Consider the following 20,529-nt stretch of genomic DNA (forward strand, 5'->3'; position numbering starts at 1 on the left):
CGCGCTGCGCTGCGTGTGTACGTACATGTACTGTACTTATGCATGTTCAGTTATATGTGTATGCATAGCATTACGTACATGTATGCATACACGGCTAGCTGGCACAAAACCCTTGGTCGGGCTTCTAAAATGGGACATGAAGCATGATTTGACATGAAAATTGACGGGGCTAAAAATGAATCAATCAAAATGAACTTTATATGTATGAAAAGCTTATGTATCATATGTCATTGTCTGGGATTGAGGATTTACAAATTTGACCCAAAACGCGTTGCTGCAAAGTTAAAGATTGGTATATTGAAAGGCAATCGAGCACAGTGCGACCGATCAATGGACATTATGTATGAGAAAGTAAAAAAAGTTAAATGGATTGTAAAGTTTAACGTCAAAATGACGGAGGTTTTTTTTCAAGTAAGGGCATGGTTTTACATGGAATGTAAAGGAAATGTTTCCTTCTTCTCATATCTCGATTGAGGATATTATACTCAATTCCGATTTTTAATGGTAAAGAAAAGTGTTAAAAGATGTCGAGAATTTTACAATATGTCATGTAATATAAAATGCGCGCGGGTCGGTTGATCTCCCAAAAGGAGCGCGAAGGAATTGATATGAAAACATATACCGTAAATAACGTTGTATAAACCGCCCTCGTGTATTAACCGCACCCCTCTTTTTCGCCCTTAAAAAAAAAAAAAAAAAAAAAAAAAAAAAAAAAAACTTTTTTTTTTTGCCGAGATTTTTTTTTTTTTTGTGTGTAAGATCATTACGGTACTGTAAATTAAAAAACAGTAGGAACCTAGGATAGAACCTTGTGGTACACCATGTAATAGAAGAAAAATTGGAGGAATTATTATTATAAACTACATATTGAGATCTATCAGAAAGATTACTTTCAAACCAAGATGACAGACAAATTTGAGTGTTGTTCTAGTTTCCGAGTGGTGAGTCAACACACCGATTACCGAGCTGGGAGACATTGCCAGGCATAGCGCCAGGTGGAGGGGCATAAATTGAAACTTTAAAAAAAAAAAAAAAAAATTTTTTTTTTTTTTTTTTTTTTTTTTTTTGGTGTACCGTGTATAAACCGCACCCCCGACTTTGAAATTTTTTCGGCGGCAAAAAAGTGCGGTTTATACACCGTTATATACGGTATCCCAAGTTATATGATTCTTGAAAGGGTCTGTAAATATACATGCAAACCAAAAAAGACCAAATCCAAAATCCAGACTGTTTTATGAACCAAAATATGAGTAATAGAATCAATTTTTTTCATCTGATAATTCATGAGAAATTTCTGATGGAAATCTAAAGTCTTATTCTGAAAGTTTTTTTTTAGCAGTGAAACCTTTTAGTGTCTCGGATTTGCAAACTTATCTTCAGCAATCAACATTTAAAAAGTTTCCCTGATGGTTTCCCCTCAGACTATACTGCCTCTTGATATTTAAATCATCCCAACCAAGCCTTCTCATCTTCCCTCATCTTATATTCTTCCAATCACTTCAGTCGGCATGAAGGATGTAATATGCTGCTCAATGGAGAGCAAAATGTGATGACACGTGAATGTCCTTGGATGTGTTTAGAATGATGAGACGTAGGAGGATATAGAACACATCTCATCTCATCGAAAGTATGGGGAGTGAGATTCCTCTTACGATTATTGATCGAATGGAACGCAGTGAGGTGGAAATAGTAGAAAATACTTGAAACAGGAGAGCTGGGAGATGTTTTGAATGCATTTGATTCAATTTGGAGATGTTTGACTATCATTTAGAGCACCATCATCGTACATTAACTGTCCATTTGTGAAACCTGAGAGCTGTGTATTTGAACATGACTTTATTGATTGAGATAGACGGTTCTTGTGTTTGTGATGTGATTCTACAGAAAGAAGTAAAATACATTCCTACAACCTTGATAAGAGACGCTCAATACAGGAGTTTTATCACGTCATCTGTCGAGAGCCAGAAAAGTTTTTTATATTTGAGTTAGAGATAAGATTTTTATTCAATATATGCCATGACTCAAATAGGTAGAGGCCTATTTGCTTGCATTTCTCATCAGCTCACAAATATGATAATCTAAATATTTATATGAAGCTTGGTTGTTCAACAAAGCTTATCTTTGAGATTAAAACAAAAATATCATTAAGTCAAAGAAAATCCCAAAGAAAACTATGCATCATGCGATACTTCACCCTGTAGCTTCGAAACCTCACGTGCAGATGAAAAACATCCAAGCTTTTTTGCTTGCCAGATTCAGGGTGATATAATCAGAATTACACCTAATCCAATAAACCTCCATTATACCAATGTAACTATGGAGCCTTGATTACCCAACATCCTAACAAACAAATCTTCCTAGCGACGTTTCTGATGTTGCCCCTTCCAACCATTAGCAGACTAATTTCCGCGCCCCCAAGGTTATTAAGATGGGGGACGGCTTTTGTGATATGATTAATTTGATTTTGATATTGTTATGCCTCTGTGCGTCTGTCGCATCACTCTGGTGAGACATAGATTCATATTCGAGTCACCAAAGGATTAATCTTGTCCTAAGCAGATTTGCAGGAAATTTCCAAGATTGTTAGTAATGGTAGTGGAGGAAAAGATGATGCATTTTTTTTTTGTCCGGATGATATTGATGTTGCTGATGTTAGTAATACTCGGAATTGTTATTCTTTCTCATTGTGTTTAGGATAGTAGATCGTAAGTTTATAAACTTGCTTTGTATCAGGGATGGATTTAACAGAAGCAGTAGCAGTTCAAAGGAATTCTTGGGGGGGGGGGGGGGATGGCTCAAACTTTTTTCAAGCCCCATCTCCAATTTTTGTGAGGTAGATGTAGAAAATAAATGAAAGAACCCCCGAGCCCCCCCCCCCCCCCCCCCCCAAAAAAAAAAAAAAAACCTTGACCCAAGTTAGTCTTCTAGAACCGCTCCTGAACACGAGGTTGCATAATCAACAGTATTCTGAATTCACTTGACTTGTTATATTTCTTGGAGTATGCAGAGCCATCCTATGCAATTAAGATCTATATCATTTCTTGAAACTGCTGAGTAAGACGAACATCTTATCTACAGTAAAATCAATTTGCAACATTTATAGCATTTTTTCCTTACTTTCCATGACGTAAGTGTAAGACCGGGTGAGATAAACATCTCAGGTAAGTGATATGTTTTTGTAAGCGTCTTTACCTGCTAAGCTGGCTAATAGATTGCTTTTTCTTCCTTAAAAGTATTAGTTGGAAGTTAATCTCTTAAATCAGAGGGGGTTCAACACCCAGAGATGCATCAATATGGAGTGGATGGAAAGGTCTAGCTCGGCAGGTATAATTACAGTGTGCACTGACAGAGGACTAATTGGGCAAGCGGGGCAGAAGAGGCATCCTGGAAATTGGATGACATGAAATGTCATTAGATGAACAATAACATGATGTGACATGATGCAGCTGAGATAAGAATGGAAAGGGAGAGAGGGATAGAGAGGGAGGGAGAGAGAGAGAGAGAGAGAGAGAGAGAGAGAGAGAGAGAGAGAGAGGGGGAAGAAGGAATGATATTAAAAAAAACAGTTTACATAAAGAGAAAGAATTGATCAGTCTATTTTAAGATTGGAATAACTTCCATATTTTCTAAAACACCAAGCAATATACTAGAGCTTGTGAGATTGCAAAATAACTTTATTTTGGTGCAATTTTCATGTATTCAAAAACTTGTTAGGATAGAAAGAAGGATTAAAAAGTTTGAAAACCTCCAATAAAAATAGTAAAAACAGTGCTCACCATATCATGCATCACTAACTCCACTGTGTGTCAGGAGACGTTATGACGCTCTTGTTTTTGCATTCGTCAGCTCGCTCACAAAACTAATTAAATAGATATTAGATCAATACGAATCTAGAGCCATGTACCTGGCATTACGATGTTACCAGCCAAGGTGTGTTCTCACCTGCCCTCTATAGACTTGTGGAAACGGTAGGACTTCAAAGATTACAGAGATACATTTGCAAAGTGTTATATGCCTAAAGAGATTATTTCAACACAAAGCATAGACATCTTCAAAAGATTGTAATGAGTATTCTTCTTCCATTAATTTGGTATTTTGAAGTATCCTCATTTGGAATGTTATATCAATATGCACTACATTCAACCACAACTGAAAGAAATTCTACAAAATGTAATTATTTAGAAGCTAATGTTCACAAAGATTATTATCGCGATAATAAAGCAAGTGCAAACACAGCAATGTGGGTGAGGAGTAAACACTCAATATACCAAGGCTGCTGATTCATTTTCTTGATAATTAATACCAGCGCTGGAGCGGTATTGTAATGAACTGAAGTAATCCCATCAACTAAGGACACAATAGATCAATATTTTGAACAGCTTATTGCATTGGAAGTTGCTATGAATGACACATTATCATTTCCTTGTACAAGGATGACAATGAAAAGTATATCTGAGGAAAACCTAGTTATATTGTATTGTTATCTAAACAAATATATATCCTGGAATTGCAGGTTCACAGAAACAATATTGGTTAGTTTGATATTTTGGTAAAAAGATTGCGCCATACATTAGCAAACAAATAATGAGAATAAATGATTTTATCTGTTTGGAACCAGAAGGGCATTTACTCCAATCCTTTTATGGTACACAGAGTTAACAACTCTCTGGCTCCATCTTTAAAAAACAAAACAAAGGTTTCCCTTTACTTCATTCACTGATAATTTATTCAACTTATGCAGTAACTGTTGATGATCTGAACATAATATAGAATTTCTCAAGTCTGCTAGGGATCATAAAATCAAACCGTGCTGGCTTTAAGACCTGTTATTTCACTCTGAGATTTTTGTCTGTTTCAGGTTATCAATATTCCCTTCATATTAAGCTGTAGCTATCTCATAAGACGAATCACCGTGATCACATTTGTATACATTTTTATCCTCGAGTTGTAGGCCCCTAGGCGTCCATGTCAGGAAGTCCTCATGGGGTAAGGGGAGATGACAGATAGGTGTATAGCAAGACATACCAAACAGGCTTCCTAACCATCTACAATCATTTATATTCATTGAAAAGTGATACGTCTCATCAAAATTCATGGAGAACATCCTTGAAGGCACATGCCACCCATGAATGGGAATTAACCCATGAATAAAGGTGGATCTCGATGGAATAACTGCCTTCAGATTGTTTCACTGATCATCTCGGCTCTATCACTAACCAAAGATGCAGTCGCCATGGCAACATGTAATCACAACTCGTCAGTGAGATCTTTCATGTGTCAGACGAGTTGTTTGTTTTTAGGATGAAAGTAACCATGGGATTAGGTAACCAGGGGATTAGATAACTGTATCAATCAGATATATCGTCGCCGTTTTCACGAACCGGCACAAGCCACCGAAATCCCTTCAAAATGTAGTTTTTATTTTTTTTGCATTTTTAGCATAAGTTATCAACAATCTTTCATTTCACCAAATTTCAGCATCCAAAACGCTTTAGTTTTTGAGATATCCATGGTTACACAAATGACAAAAACGACACACGAGCCAAAAAGCATGATTCATATTTTCACGAACCAGCACGCGCCGTTATAAGTCAATGGGCTGTGCCGGTTCGTGAAAATATCTTTGCGCTTACAAGACCTAGACGACGCGACACAGGCGGTTGTGCCGGTTCGTGAAAATAAAATACGCGCTAAGACAGCCCGAGCGCTTTTGTCTTGCGCGTAAAGTTACATAGGAAAAACGACACAGTGGCTTGTGCCGGTTCGTGAAAATATTTTTGCTACGTAAACAGCAAAATAATATTTTCACGAACCGGCACGAGAGTCCAAAGCTTCGTAATATTAATAGTAATTGTCATTATGCTTAACAAATGGAATGTATAGAAAATACAGAATATTTTCCTTTCATTGATATGTATTTTGTGATATAAAATTTGACATAAGGCATGTTTCTGGCGAATTCAAAACGGGCTAAACGTAAAACGCGTTTTTCTCAGAATGTACTTATTTCGTTGCGCGTTGGGCTGTGCCGGTTCGTGCAAACGGCGACGATATGCTTGTATAGACTTACTCGTTCCTGAGGACACTGTGAAACTTATATCTGCCATATAGACCGCCGGGTGAACCCTCAAAAGTGCCTTAGTTTTTGTGTTTTGTGACCCATGGTCGGCATCTACTTGAAAATAACCTCTAATGTGTAGAAAAATATACTGAAGATGATGGTGCAACTCGTCAGTAGAAAAAATTGCACACAAATTAATAATGTCCAGATTAATTTTTAATAAATATGACAAACGCCCTCTTGGGTCCATTCTGAGACAGCTGTGTATTATGCTATGTGAAAATGACTTGTATTGATATCGAGCAAAGCTGCAGTGCACTCAAAATATTCCCCTTTCCATCTTTCCTCATTCCTTCCCCTTCTCTCTCTTTCCTAATCCCCCTCTCTTTCTCTCCTTATCCCCTCTCATCCCCCCACCCATTTTTCCTCATTCCCCCTCTCTCTCTTCGTCTCTTTATTCCTCTTTCCTCACCCCCCCCTCTCTCTCCCTCACTCTTCATCCCATTCCCTCCCTTTCTCTTGTTTCCTTAACCGCTCTCTCTTTCCCATTCCCTCTCCCCCCTCACTCTTTCCCACCTCTCTATCTCTTTCTATGTCATACCCTTCAATATATATTTCAGGGAATGGCATATCTTTAAATAAAATAAATCACAATTTAAAACAAAGTTTGTAAGGCATGTTTGACCAATTATAATCTGGTTTCACATCAAATATATGACATATTACTATCTCACATTCTCAAAATACATGGTCAATAAAATTGTAAGCCTGCTTGACTATATGGATACTGCTCTTTGGGTTGATGTAGAGAAATGATTCATCATCAGTTATACAACACATTGTCAATTCACATTAAAAAAATTTCAATAACAAACATTCTTTCAAGCGATCACATGTATGTATGTTTTAGCAAAAATACACATAAAATATACATTATAGATAAAAAAAATTATATATTCATGGATGGCAGGGTCGCAGCCTCTGCTATTCTTCTTCAGTTTATCTAAATCATGTTCTTTAACATTTCCAGCAGGTAATTTCATACATTTGTCCAAATGCCATTTAGTAAAAGTTATCTGCTTTATCGAATCTGGCGGAAATTGGCAAAATATAGAGCATCGCAATAAAGGTCTTTACATTGAATCTCCAAAAAAGGCTTTACATTTACAAGTAATATTTTCAATAACAAACATTCTTTCAAGCAATTGCTCAAAAAGCATTACAACATGTATGTACCCGTATGTATTAGCAAAAACACACATAAAATATACATTGTAAATAAAATTTAAAAATTCATGGATGACAGGGTCCCAGCCTCTGCTATTCTTCTTCAGTCTACTATATCTAAATCATGTTTTTTTTTAAATTTTCAGCAGGTTATTTCATACATTTGTCCAAATACCATTTGATACAAGTTATCTGCTTTATCGAATCTGGCGGAAATTGGCAAAAAAGAGCATCACAAGAAAGGTCTTTACATTGAATTTCCTAAAAAAAACTTTACATTTACAAGTAATGTGACATACAATGATTTAAATATTGTTCCTTCTTTGCCTTGATCTCATCTGTGCTCACTTGTTTGTTGTAATGTTGCAGAAGTGCCTGTAGCAGCCCGCATGGTATCCTGGTTGGACATACCTTTATTGAAAATAAATAAAAGCAAGGATCATTTAATATCATTTATTAAAAAAGAAGTATTCATCACTACAAAACCTACAGTATGAGTCGAATCTAGCATATAACTATCATCAAAATACAAATTTTAAAAAATATCTGTGCTGACTGGTTACTGTCTCTAAATGGAAGCGAACGGACTGGACATCAGTGACACTAGCAGTGGAAATTATTCAGAACTGCTTATTAGAAAACGTAAGGAGGTGTCTCATATTTTCATGAAATGTTTTTTTGTGTGTAGAGCATGGAGGGCATACGGTACTGTAATACATTTTTCATCATGAATAAAAAAGATCACCAGGGCAAGGGCAAGGCTCATTCTCCAACACAAGTGGCGTATTAATTTAAATGTGTCAAATATTGACGGGGACTGTGGGCCTCACCATGCAGAATTTTTCAAACATACAACAAAAAACAAAAAAACCACCTTGATTGTGGAAATTTTGGGGGACAGTGACCCCTCACCCCCCCCCCCCCCAAAAAAAAAACCCACCAGTACGCTGTTCTCAGACGATACCGTAATCAATATGTGGACAATAAATACCCACATTAATTATGAAGACCTGATCTGTACTAATGTAGTATACATGTAGAATCAAGCCTGTCCAGTATCCAATTTGACTTGATCAACCACTTTGATCAAGTCAGCTAGGCCTCAATTTCGAGAGCATAGCCTTTTTTTCAGAAAGTAGAAATTACCCGGTAGATATTCTAATCTAGATTCTCTTTTTTCTTGATTCTAGTTGTAACGTTTAGGGCCGGGAAATAGTCATATGACATCTAGAAGTAGAAGTAGTAGAAGTAGAAGTAGACAAAGATCCCGGGTTCGATTCCCACCCAGGCGGATGACCGAGGCCTGCGTTGTGTGTTAACGTGCCCCTTCCCTTTTTAGACGCAGGTTATGTCAAGTGGAAAACTCTCCGTCCCTCCGATAGGACATTAAATGGAGGCACGCTAAGAACCCATTGCACTATTCGTATAAGACTAAGACTAAACCCCGGTGTAATAAGTGCAAGAATCTTCACTTCAGTATTATTTGAAGGAGGCAGATTATCTCGAAGAAGAAGAAGAAGAAGAAGAAGAAGAAGAAGAAGAGTTATTCTGAACATGCTGAAATAATTAATACAATCATTTCTTCGGAATGACATAGATCTAGGCCTACCTCTTTTTTGTTGAACTTGTTGCAGTTCGAACACGGCCTCCCTGGTACACTCCTCCGCGGCCGCCCGAGGCGCCGGGCGAGTACTGCTCTGTCTGCAGCTCGAACGAGTCGAAGTCGAAGTTGACCGCAATCGCAGCAATTTTGTTTTCTAGTTCAAACCCAAAACTGACGTCCTTCCAAAGATCTGCACACTCCTTGAATTTTCTGTAACTCTTCCCACTGAAAGATATCACCTTCCTGTGAGTCGAAATTGTATGCATACAGCAAAAACCTGTGTTTTCCTCTAAAACATTCAGTTGTTGACGACAGATTACTACACCTGAAGCTCGAAATAGCGCGCGCCAGTGGTACGTGCACAACACTGCCTGTGATTGGCTAAAAAGCTTGAAGCGCTGTAACCTTTACTTGATACATGCACAGTGATTGGACAACCTCCGTGAAAAAAAAAAGAAGATTTTAGGCACCTTTTTTCCATTTTTTGAGCTTATTTGCATTTTTTTCGATTGACGAGTTGTGACTATAATATCAAAATATATTCTTTAATAATATCCACTATTAAGAAAGTAGATGCCGAGCCGAGGTCACGAAACTGACGAATTTTGGGGCTCACCCGGCGGTCTAATATAACTGTTGGTCACCAAGAGCATAATGAAATATGATTCAATGTATTATTCATTATAAGGCAGCTTGGCTACATGTGGTGGCACTGAAGGACACTGATACACTTCTATATGCCATATAGGCCACGAATAGCATAACAAAAGATTATTAAATGGAATGAAAATAATAATAATAATGTATAGGTCATTTATATAGTGCTCATAGATATATAAAACAGTCTCACGGCGCTTCACAGAGTTTTGAGAAAAAAATTAACAAAAAAGTACCAAAAGTTAACGATAAACCTTGAATTAGAGAGTTGTGAGAGCCTTTAAAGACATCTAATGAAGGAGACATGCAGACAGATCGTGGCAGGTCATTCCACAGTTGTGGTGCAGAGGCCTGAAAAGCATTATCACCAGCTTCACTGTTTGTTCTGGGCACAAGGAGTATGTACATACATGTACGCTTTGTGTTGGGTTTATAGGTATTTTGAACCACCCCCCCCCCTCCAACTATCATCCTAGGTAATGAAGATGTACATGAATTTTGTCAGACTGATAATAATATAACAGTGCATTTCAATGTATTTCAAAGTTATATCAATTGATACAATAGCAATGCTTGCATTCCTGAAATAATGACAATCGCAATCTGTGAACTAAACCACAATTCAGCCCTTAACAGCTGGGAAGATATATTTTAATAAACCTTGAATTGAATTGAAACAATTTATCCAATAAAATTGGGAGCCACAAAAGAATAGAATACTGGTGCTATACGTACCAGGATGTATGAGAAGGAGAAGAACGATAATTCAACGCTTATAAATAGTGCCACTGTGTCGAATCTCTCTTCTCCAGCTCAGCTGTAACTCTCCCATCGCTATAGCAACCTGTCATCACAAAAAACCAAGGTGCAATCTTATAGATTGACTTTGGATTACGCAGTCACAACTTTTTATAGAAAAGGTGGATGAATTTTTAATGAGTGACAGTAAAGTGACGAAACTTGATCCATCAGAGCAGTTGTTAACACCTTGCTAACTGTATGAGATTTCAGTTGAGTATATAAGAAATTCAATCAGTTATATCATGAATGGTTATGCAACAGGTTGTTAATTCCTTTCTAATTGTATGGGGTTTCAACAGGGTATTATCAGAAACTTGGTCAATCTCAAGGAGAATGTTAATAACTTGCTTACTGTAAGCTTCAGTAAAGTCTGTCAGTTTCAAAAGAAGAGCTGCTACATTGGGATGAGCACTAGTTTTAAATCTACCTTAGATTGTAAAAATACTTACTGGTAGATGACTGTTGAGAGACAGAAGAGTGTCAACTATCTGAATTAAATTAAATCTAAATTAAATCTGTAAAATCAGTTAATATACCCTTCCAGCTCTCATCAGAGTCAGGAGTGGTTTGGAATAAAAGGATATTATTGATGATCTTTTGCCAAAATTGCCTTTTTTTGATAAATGCATAAGTTCATCTTATTGCAACGATGACAATAATAACTACTGCTACTATTACCAAGTGTTTTTAACAATTTCTACTACTTACTCTACTACATCTATATTAACATTTACCTGAAATGTACTGAAACATTAGCGAACAAGGCTTTGAAACTCATGACTCCAAATGTTAACATTGGTTCCATTAAAAGTGATACATGCTCAGAAGTCTTTGTTTTTGGCAAGGTCTAAAGTGAATCCCCCATAATCACAGAGGATTTGAAATCATTTTAGGGGTCATAGAGTAATATGAGGTTTAGGTTAAGAGTGGAATCCCCTCCATTTGAGTGGCTTTGAATTACCCTTTTTAGGGTGGATTCCACTCTTGTGACTACATGTGGCTCCTAAAAGACATGACTCCTATTTAAACTAATTTAAAACATTTAAAGAGTACTACAAAGATGTCACAGTTATGTTTGACACGACTTGCCAAACCGTCTGACATACAGAACATAGGGCTACCCAGCATGCTCCCATAGCAAGACAAGCAGGTTTTCCATTTACCCCTCATGGCGGAGTGAAGTGTTTGCATTGTCCAGACTGGCGGAATGATGGAGGCTTCATGACAAGAATTGAAAAGCATGTCTTAATGCCAATGTTTCCTTGCAGACGTTTACAATATAGTGGACTGAATTATAATGTGGCGAATATGTGGTGAACTGGGTTGTATGAGACATTCTCCAGCCACAGATGCTCCTTTGGTCAATTTCTTTCCCGAATCGAATCTAAACTTGAACCCTGAATTCAACACCATACCTAACCCTAAGTTAAAGCTAACATAAACCCCAACTGCGACCCTAACTATGATAATTTATTTTGATGAAAGTTATCTAGAAGCAGTTGCTCCTGGAGTAAATGTGAGATCACTGGTGGACCTGTACTCTCTTATTTTTTCAATTCATACTTAAGTAACATTGAAAGAGAAAAGCTTTAGGTGATGATTTTTGTGGTATTTGCTGTCAATAGTTTAACATCTTCATCGGATATACATGTAGGCCTACTTCAGACATAAGATGTATCTTACTGAGACAGTATTAAAAACACCAGGGGGTGTTTCACAAAGATCCTAACTTGAACTTATCTCAAAGTTGGACTTAAAAATTATGTAGAGCCATTTGTAGCCTTAAAATGAAATATATTCAAAAGCGAAAATCAAGTATTTTAGACTTTTCATAAATTCCACATCAAGAACATAAAATCTCCTTGATAATAGAAAATATGAATGATTTGAATCAACATGTCATGCCTTTCAAAATAACTTTTACAAAATATTATCGAAGACACTAACAGCTTTCCATAACTGTTAAGTCCAACTTAAAGAACTTATCTTTATGTAACATCCCCCAGCTGCAATATTGATATTAAACCTGTCAAGGTACGATGAACTCATAATAGTATTAGTTGTGTCTAAAGTGTAGTCTTTGAGAAAGTTGTCAAACTAATCTGAATGTGGACAAAGCCACTATGAAACACACTGCTATGACATTACATTATGTCTGTCGGTTCTCATTAGGCGGTGTCACACAGAGGCCAAAAATCAGGATTTTAGTTCTATTTTAGTTATCCTCTTAATTGCTGTCTGTCATCAATTATCCCATTAAAAATCCTTTAACAAAGCAAGAAAATTCTCCCTTGAAAGAATTTTTCGAGGGATTTTGCTGTGTGACACCGCCTATTGTGTAACATTTTCTAATAAATTTTAAATTTCTTTAATGAATTGTTTAACGGAAATAGAGTTCAAGAGAAGGGGATGAAGGCTGATAATTATCAAACAAGTACAACAACAAAAAATACCTAAATACAGGAGAAGTGAAAATATGGTAATAAATTTACTTTTTTAAAATCATTTATTGCTATTGAAAACATCATTTGCAGAGAGAGAGGGGGGGGGGGGGAGAAAAAAACCTTTCAGTAAAATCACAATCAGTCATACATTGGTGAATGGAAAGCACTTTCTCAAAATCACACTTTTTGTTTCCTTTTCAGTCGACACAGACAGGCTGTTAAGGTTACAAGTGCGTGCTTGTAGAAAGGTGGTAGAATCTAAAAATTGCACTTGGTCTGGCCCCCTCGGGGCACTACATTAATTTTTCGGAATCGATAGCATGAGGTGAAGAGGAAAGATGGAGCCAGGAGCTAGGGGCTAACATGTGGCAGATTGCTTGGTAATTGGGGGGTAACTTGGTTAGAATGAGGCAGCTGATGATCCCTAGAGGGATTAGGATACCACTTCATCACTCAGAAGAGAAGAGGCTCCTCTCAAGATGATGGAGGGATGGAAAGAGGGATGGAGAGATGGAGAGATGGAGAGATGTAAAGATTAAGGCATAGGGAGAGATGGAGAGATCTCCAAATGACGGAGAGAGATAGAAACTTGTGCATGTATTGGGAAAAAGGTATTGGAAAAAGATATGGAGAGATAGAGGGAGAGATGGAGGGAGAGATGGAGGGAGACTAGGAGATATGAAATGATGGAAAGAGATAGAAATCGGTGGCAATGTATTGGGAGATGGAGCAGAGGAGGAAGATGAGGGGATCTAGAGAGAAAGGGATATTGATGGAGATTGAGATGGAGATTGAGATGGAAATTGAGACAGAAAGATAGAAGACAGTGGGGGCGGATTGGGACAGAACAGAGTGGAATGGATGATGGATAATAGTAAAGATGCATGCACATGTTTTTTTGTGACTGATAAAAATATTTGTCTGGGTTTGTAAAAATGGTTGAGATTGAAGTGGGAGAACGAGAGAGGAGATAAACTTGGAGACAGATAGAGAGTTAGAAAGAGAGAGAGAGAGAGAGAGAGAGAGAGAGAGAGAGAGAGAGAGGGAGAGAGAGAGAGACCTTAAGAGAGATGAGAGTTGAAGAAAAGTGGTTTTCACAAAATGTAACGCAATGAAGGTAAAATACTTCTTCCTGCAATTATAACAAAAACGTCATCAATCAATAGTCTAATTTCCTCTATTACCTATTGCCTGAAGGATTTTTGGTTGTTTTCGAGGAAACATTTCTTTCTCTCTTCACAAAGCGATGAAAACAAGCCACTGGATGAAATGAATTCACCCTGACATTTTCAATAACAATGCTGTATTGTTTGATCTGTTTGTATTGGCCGAGATGCATTCAAATGAAATGATGCTGTTTCCGTCTCTAAAGATGGTGGTTCATCTTGGTTACATGGGGACCTGCTGAAAGCCAACTGATTTCTTCTTTAAATTGGGGCTTCTCATATTTTCTCAAAAGAAAAACAATTTCAGCAGCATGCCAGTTCATAGAATGATGTCAATGAACCATATGTTTTGAAATTTGGGAGGAAGGTTCTAAGGATGTGTGATAATAATACTCTGGGTTTATGTGGCGCTTAATACATCAATGATGTCTCTAAGGGCTCTACAGATATATTATTACCACGGTCATCGGATTCAGATTTGCCTGGACACAATGTAATCACATTCTCCACTCCCTGGGGAGCATTCCATCCTGGTGCCATTTTACAGATACTGACAATGTTGAGCAAATAATAATAACTTTTGCATCCTACTGGGTACCCATTTAACACCTGGGTGGAGAGTGGCAAATGCTTATTAATTGCTTACTAAAGTAAAGTGTTAGTATGGACTGGGATTTGAACCATAAACCCTTGAATTGAGAGTCAATTGAATAAACCACTATTTCACGATACCTCCACAGGTGTAGAATGGATCGTAAGGCGTAGGGTATACATATATATGGCCGGATCTGTTATTTATAGAAACTCTTTAAATGATAATGATGTAGAACTAAATAGTTGCTTTAAATGCCCGATAAAGTTATTTGAATGATGTAGAATCATCATAGACTACTCAAACTAGGAAAGCTGGGTCACAAGTAGCTAAACAAAATTGATTAAAGTTAAGTTGTTATCAGAATAGCAATAAAAATACAACCCTTGATTAGTACACATAGAGATGAAAGAAGTATAAATAGACTATATTATTACATCTGTCATTCATGATTTGTGCATGGATGGTATAGACAATCGGTTAATAGCAAGAGGGACATGTATAACTCTCATAAGTGCATACATGCGTCGTTGGACGACATGACATTTACGATTCCATTATACTAGGAGCCTGGAGCGAAGCATTCATGCCTCGAACCCTAGCTGGTCCCAATTAATAGCATAAGAGAAGATAAGGACGATAATCGCTAAGAAAAATAAAGTTGGGAGCAGCGCCGCCAAGATGTAGTTTTGTAAACCCCGGCAGCGGCGAATCGGTCGCGAGGTGATATTCTAGAGAGTTAGGTGTGTCCTGTACACACATGTCGTGTGTGTTTTGACAAGTCGCGAGTTAATGGGAGCCACGGCGTGGTTACATTGTATTCAGGCTAAGTAGAGTGTAAAAAGCTTGACGGTAACAGATCAAATTTCGTCAGTTATGAGTGTACATCTGCCTAGGGTTGGGAGCCGCCTTGAAGAGTTTTGGAGTCGGATGACGGGGGATTGAAGAAATTCCTTCGCATACAAAGAATAGATTGGCATCTTGTTCAAAGAAAAACGATTATCACAAATACCGCTTTCCTTAGTTTGTTTTTCTGTGCCGTGTTTATAAAAGAGTTGGGCAGTATTTTTATTGTTTGAGTCGTGGACCAGTACTTTGAAAAGTTGGAAAAACTTTGCTAAATAAGTGCTTTAGTTTTGCATGTTCACTGTGATATTTTTCATGCACGTCATCATTTTTACAGAAAAGTTATTTTAAATTTAAGTTCATGTACTACCGGTATTCATTTATTTGATTTTTACTGTTAAATATGTCAAGCAACATGGCAATAGCATATTTCCCAGAACTTCTTTTTTTTCCATCGACAGGAGAATCAAAATAACGTGATTGGCATGATCTGTTTTGTATTCTTGCCACCCTTTGGTCCTGCATCTGTTGTTGCATTTCATATTGTATTTATATCAAGCTATATGGTAGACCGTATCATCGCCATAAAATTATATGTTCCCTTTAAACCTTTACCAAAACAATTTTTTTTAAATGATCTGCATTCTGTTGGTGCATTCTTTCCACCCCTTTGGTCCTATGTCTCCACGCCTGACGTATCCAACTTTCGATCCTATTACGAGAACTGCATTTCTGATGTCAATTTCAATATGAGAAACCAAGGGCAACAATCATTAGGTCTGATGTGGTTTTTGACCATCGTGACATGTTTGACAAGTTGAACTCTAATCGGCAGAGAATAGCCGTGAAATTCTCTACCCCAAACGGCACCCAGTGTGTGAAAATAAATAATTGCCTGAGGGAAAAGGATTGAGAGGGAGAGAGGTGAATTCCAATGAAATATGGATTTGAGAAAGAGCTTCAGTCCCATTACTAGAACAGGGGGGTGTTTCACAAAGACCAAGATCGACTTTAAGTTGGACTTAACTATGGCAGGCCATTCATGCCACTGGTTGCGCTCACTATTGGTCTCTCCATTATGTTCTTTAGATAACATTTTTTCCTTCAATGACGTATTATCAAAAAATGTAAATTCTGTCGATTTGTGACCTGATTTGTACGTCATTTGAGAGACCAATGCCATGAATGAATAGAGGAACTATAGTGGCATGAATGGCCTGCCATAGTTAAGTCCAACTTAAAGTCGATCTTAGTCTTTGTGAAACACCCCCAGGTCTCTAGTTTTGTTCTGAAAATCATATTAACCTCAAGCCTTGATACTTGATCAATTGAACTATATAAGCAGGAAAATTGTACATTGTTGTTTCTTGAACTGCCAGTTAAGATATCCTAAGAAGGTAGCCCCAGCCCCTATTCCTTGCTCTGCCATTGACCTATAAAAACCACTTGCTGATCTACTTAGTGTACTATGTAACGTTTGTACTGGCTTCTTACGTTGAAAAATTCTTCTAACTTTGTATCTACTTCGATCCCCGGTGATGTTTTTGTTTCATATGCTATATAATTCTTGAATGTTTCTTTTTTGTTTCACTCGTCGTTGTGCCATAATACCAAATAAATATATCTGTCATTCATTTTGTTTGATGATATAAGAATGAGATATCCTGAACACAGTGAATTCAAACTTCTCCTATACTCTCCCTCCTTGACACAGGTGAAACCATCGACATCGACAGCGACGTGCCTACGACCAATGGCCTCATCACGGATGATGAGGACTTCGGCGAGGGGAGCGGTTCGGGTGACGGAGAGGGCGGCGAGGGCGGCGAGGGCGGCGAGGACGGCGAGGGCGGTGAGGGCGGTGAGGGTAGCGGTCCTCCAGACCAGACGGCTGATCTGACATGTGATGATTGGCCATGTGAGAATGGGGGTACCTGTTACCTCAGAGGGGAAACCCCCATGTGTACCTGTGCTCTGGGATGGGAGGGAGCCATGTGTGAAGATAGTAAGTTAATCATACTTTGCTCATTACCTGTTACTTACAAATCATTCCAATGTAATGTTTCTTTCATTGAATAGTTTTTATAGTCCTGTACATTGCCCTTTAAAACAAGTAAACCAGACTTAATATTTTGTATTTTCCTTTGGTGATATAGAAAAAAAATTCTGTATAAATCTTTTAACTTTTTCCTGGCTTTGGTCGGGCAAAGGAACAAACATTTATACATTAAAAGTTCTTTTGAAAAAAATTCCTTTGTGGAATATCACATCTTTAGTATTAAAAAAACTTTCTTTATGCATTCTACAGGCCTACTCTTTCGATATGTATGCATTCATGCACATATCAGACTTTATCGTTATTTAGATTTTTGTTATTTTACCAATTTTATATGCTACAGCTGGAAGTAGGCAAATGAAAGATTCACCCAAATTTTATCAAATCTACTGTATATTTAGCAACAAATCATGAAGTTGTTTGGGCTAAAATTTAGGCTGAGAATAAAATCCTGCCATGAAGAAGTTGGCCCAATTGTATCAGATATTTGGCATAAGTTATATGGCACCCAAATGACTAGTCTCTAGCATAGGGGAGGGTCAACAATCTATCATAATCATTCTTTTGCCTCAAAATAGGTAAAAATGGTTAAACTTGTAAGAGAAACTTTTGTATAAATCCCAACTATGCAAGCATTTAAAAGCTCAGCTTTGAGTCATATGTAGAGAAATATACACACAGACGCCAAATGTGAAAGAGGTTTACTCTGTCTCCAGACCCCCTTTAGGTGTCTAAATATTTTGAATCGAAAGGAAAAATTGTCTTTGTTATTCTTCCCCAGAAACAGTCAATATTATTTTTATTCCAGCAAGCCCCTGTATGCATTAGGAAGCAAGACGGCATGGTCGTTTAACAATGCAAATAAATCTTGAACTAAGGGTTAGGAAACCTTCTGGGCATTGCATGAGTCTGAAAAGTGAAAGGGAAAGTATAAAAGAGAGAAATTGTATGAAGCACCTGCTCTTACTGTTATATTTTTGTTTGATGGCTAAATATTCAGTTGTTCAGTATTCATACAATGTTTGATAGGACAATGGAACACCGCTATCTGTATGAAAAAATATATGCATGTATTCATTAGAACATTCTGTTAACAGTTTTGTTTTGTAGATTTTACTTGGTCTGCCTCTTTGGTACCTTACAATTGAGGTGTTGAGTGCTATCAGTGTCGCATTGATGTTTGAGTATGATACATTGCATTAGAGAAAGAGAAAGAGAAAGAGAAATAGTGAGTCAGACATAGATTTAGAGAGAGATAAATAGATAAGGAAAAGAGAGATAAAAGAAGGAAAGGGTTAGCAGAAGAGGACAGAGATACAGAGAGAGAGAGAGAGAGAGAAAGAGAAGGAGAGAAAAGTTTAACAATGTGAGTATCTCTCATGCATACAACAAAATTGTCATGAGTTACATAGTATCATCTTTATTATAACAAGAGAGTGCGCAGAAGGACATTGAAAAAGCAGGAGAGAAGAGACAGGGAGAAGGTTGAAAGAGAAAAAGGAAGATGGTATGTATGAACATCATCATCTCAACATCAGCATCTCAACAATGCTGTATTACTCATACACAATAATTGAATTAAAGACCAAGCAGTTTTTGGAAACACCGAAGGCTGTTAGATGGGAAAGCTCTGCCAGAAAGAGAACATATATATATGAGTAATGCTTACATATCTCTTTACCTCCGGAAGAGAAGGCCACCAAATTCACCCATAATTTATCAATCATACCTCCCCTATCAATAAGTCTTGTCAACAGTCACTTTTCACCTGACATCATTCCAGACCGACAATCATCTGCCGCCCCGCCGCCGCAGAATATGAGCATGGTATCTGGTTGGCCATATAGCTGGGTGGTTGCAATAAACGGAGCAATTGTAGCTGGCTCGTTGGCAACCCAATATTTGTGATAACGATGCGATGAGAGCAATATGATTCGCCAAGTGCTATAGATAGTGCATTATGATACAGACAGGACATTCACAATACAAGAACTCTATACAAAGTCTGTTAGAATAAACATTAAATATTAATAATCATATAGCAAACGGGGCGACATTATAAGATGGGAATATCATATAAAGGAATTGGCATATATCTGACATACACCACACTGTACCAAGAAATTTAGGTTTATGGAGTTCTTGAATGGATGCTCAAAACCTCTGCTTTACTATATACATTCAGACATTCGGCTAGAAGAACGTAAATATTTATAAACAATATAGTTAAGAACAAAACTAATCATACCCTTGCCAAGTTTTGTAATTGTTGAAATTTGTGAAAAATTGATTTGTCCTTTTTTTATGTTTCTTGAGAATGTGAAGTATTGAACTTATATAAGTATTCAATAAATTCCACCATTCTTGAGTTTAGAAAATACAAAAAACATCCAATTTACAAATGGTATGACTAATTTAGTTGTTAAATCTTTATATGGATTATTGTTTAGCTGTAAAACATTTTTTTCTAGTCAGAATGGGACCTATGGGGTAGTGCTATGGGAAATGAGGGGGAGTAAGAATCGGTCTGGTATCAAAGCTTTACAACCAATTTGAACTTAATGCCCCCTGATCGTCATACCAGTTGTGTGCTGGTCTGATTCTTGAACAGTGACATTGAACATGGTGCTCTACATTTTCTCCAACAAAGAGAAGAATATTGCACAATTTTGTGAAGAGGAGGTAAATAAACATACCATTTGTTGCTTGATGACCTGTCCTAGTCATTTATCTTTCCAGCACTGTAGCACAGCTCTTTTGCACTCAAACCACGAGCATAATAGTATCAAAATGATACTGTTTTGACAATAATGACTTTAAAAGTACACTGCTTTGGTAACTTAAGTTTTATCCCCATTGTTGATTTATTGCATAGCTTACATTACCTAAAAGCAAAGCAATGTACAGAGCCTTTTTTGGGTACTGGTAAGTAAAACTTTCAGGGATGAGATTCCTCCTCCGATCAGCCGATTTCCGCTGATTTCGATATTTCAAGACCTCTTAAAAAATTAAAAATTAAAAACCTTAAAACCTGTAATCACAGTAAGGGTGCTCTACCCCTTAACCCCCCTCCCCC

At 37.3% G+C, this 20,529-nt stretch overlaps 1 protein-coding gene and 1 long non-coding RNA gene across 2 annotated transcripts in view; one reads left to right on the top strand and one right to left on the bottom strand.

The window, feature by feature from the left end:
• LOC582957 (pikachurin) overlaps positions 1 to 20,529 on the top strand; it is a 68,640-nt gene that overhangs the window by 8,419 nt on the left and 39,692 nt on the right. Inside the window, exon 2 of the mRNA XM_030988651.1 lies at positions 17,112 to 17,402. Within this exon, the coding sequence (XP_030844511.1) occupies positions 17,357 to 17,402 (46 nt within the window). The 5' untranslated portion in view covers positions 17,112 to 17,356. The remainder of the gene's footprint in view (positions 1 to 17,111; positions 17,403 to 20,529) is intronic.
• On the bottom strand, positions 6,728 to 9,516 carry LOC115925188. Its single transcript, XR_004064588.1, has 2 exons — positions 8,898 to 9,516; positions 6,728 to 7,699 (listed from the first exon to the last, which is right to left on the bottom strand). It is a non-coding gene; the product is annotated as an uncharacterized LOC115925188 (long non-coding RNA).

Source organism: Strongylocentrotus purpuratus, unplaced genomic scaffold (assembly GCF_000002235.5).
Source record: "Strongylocentrotus purpuratus isolate Spur 01 unplaced genomic scaffold, Spur_5.0 spur5_contig_840, whole genome shotgun sequence".
NCBI classification, from domain to species: domain Eukaryota; kingdom Metazoa; phylum Echinodermata; class Echinoidea; order Camarodonta; family Strongylocentrotidae; genus Strongylocentrotus; species Strongylocentrotus purpuratus.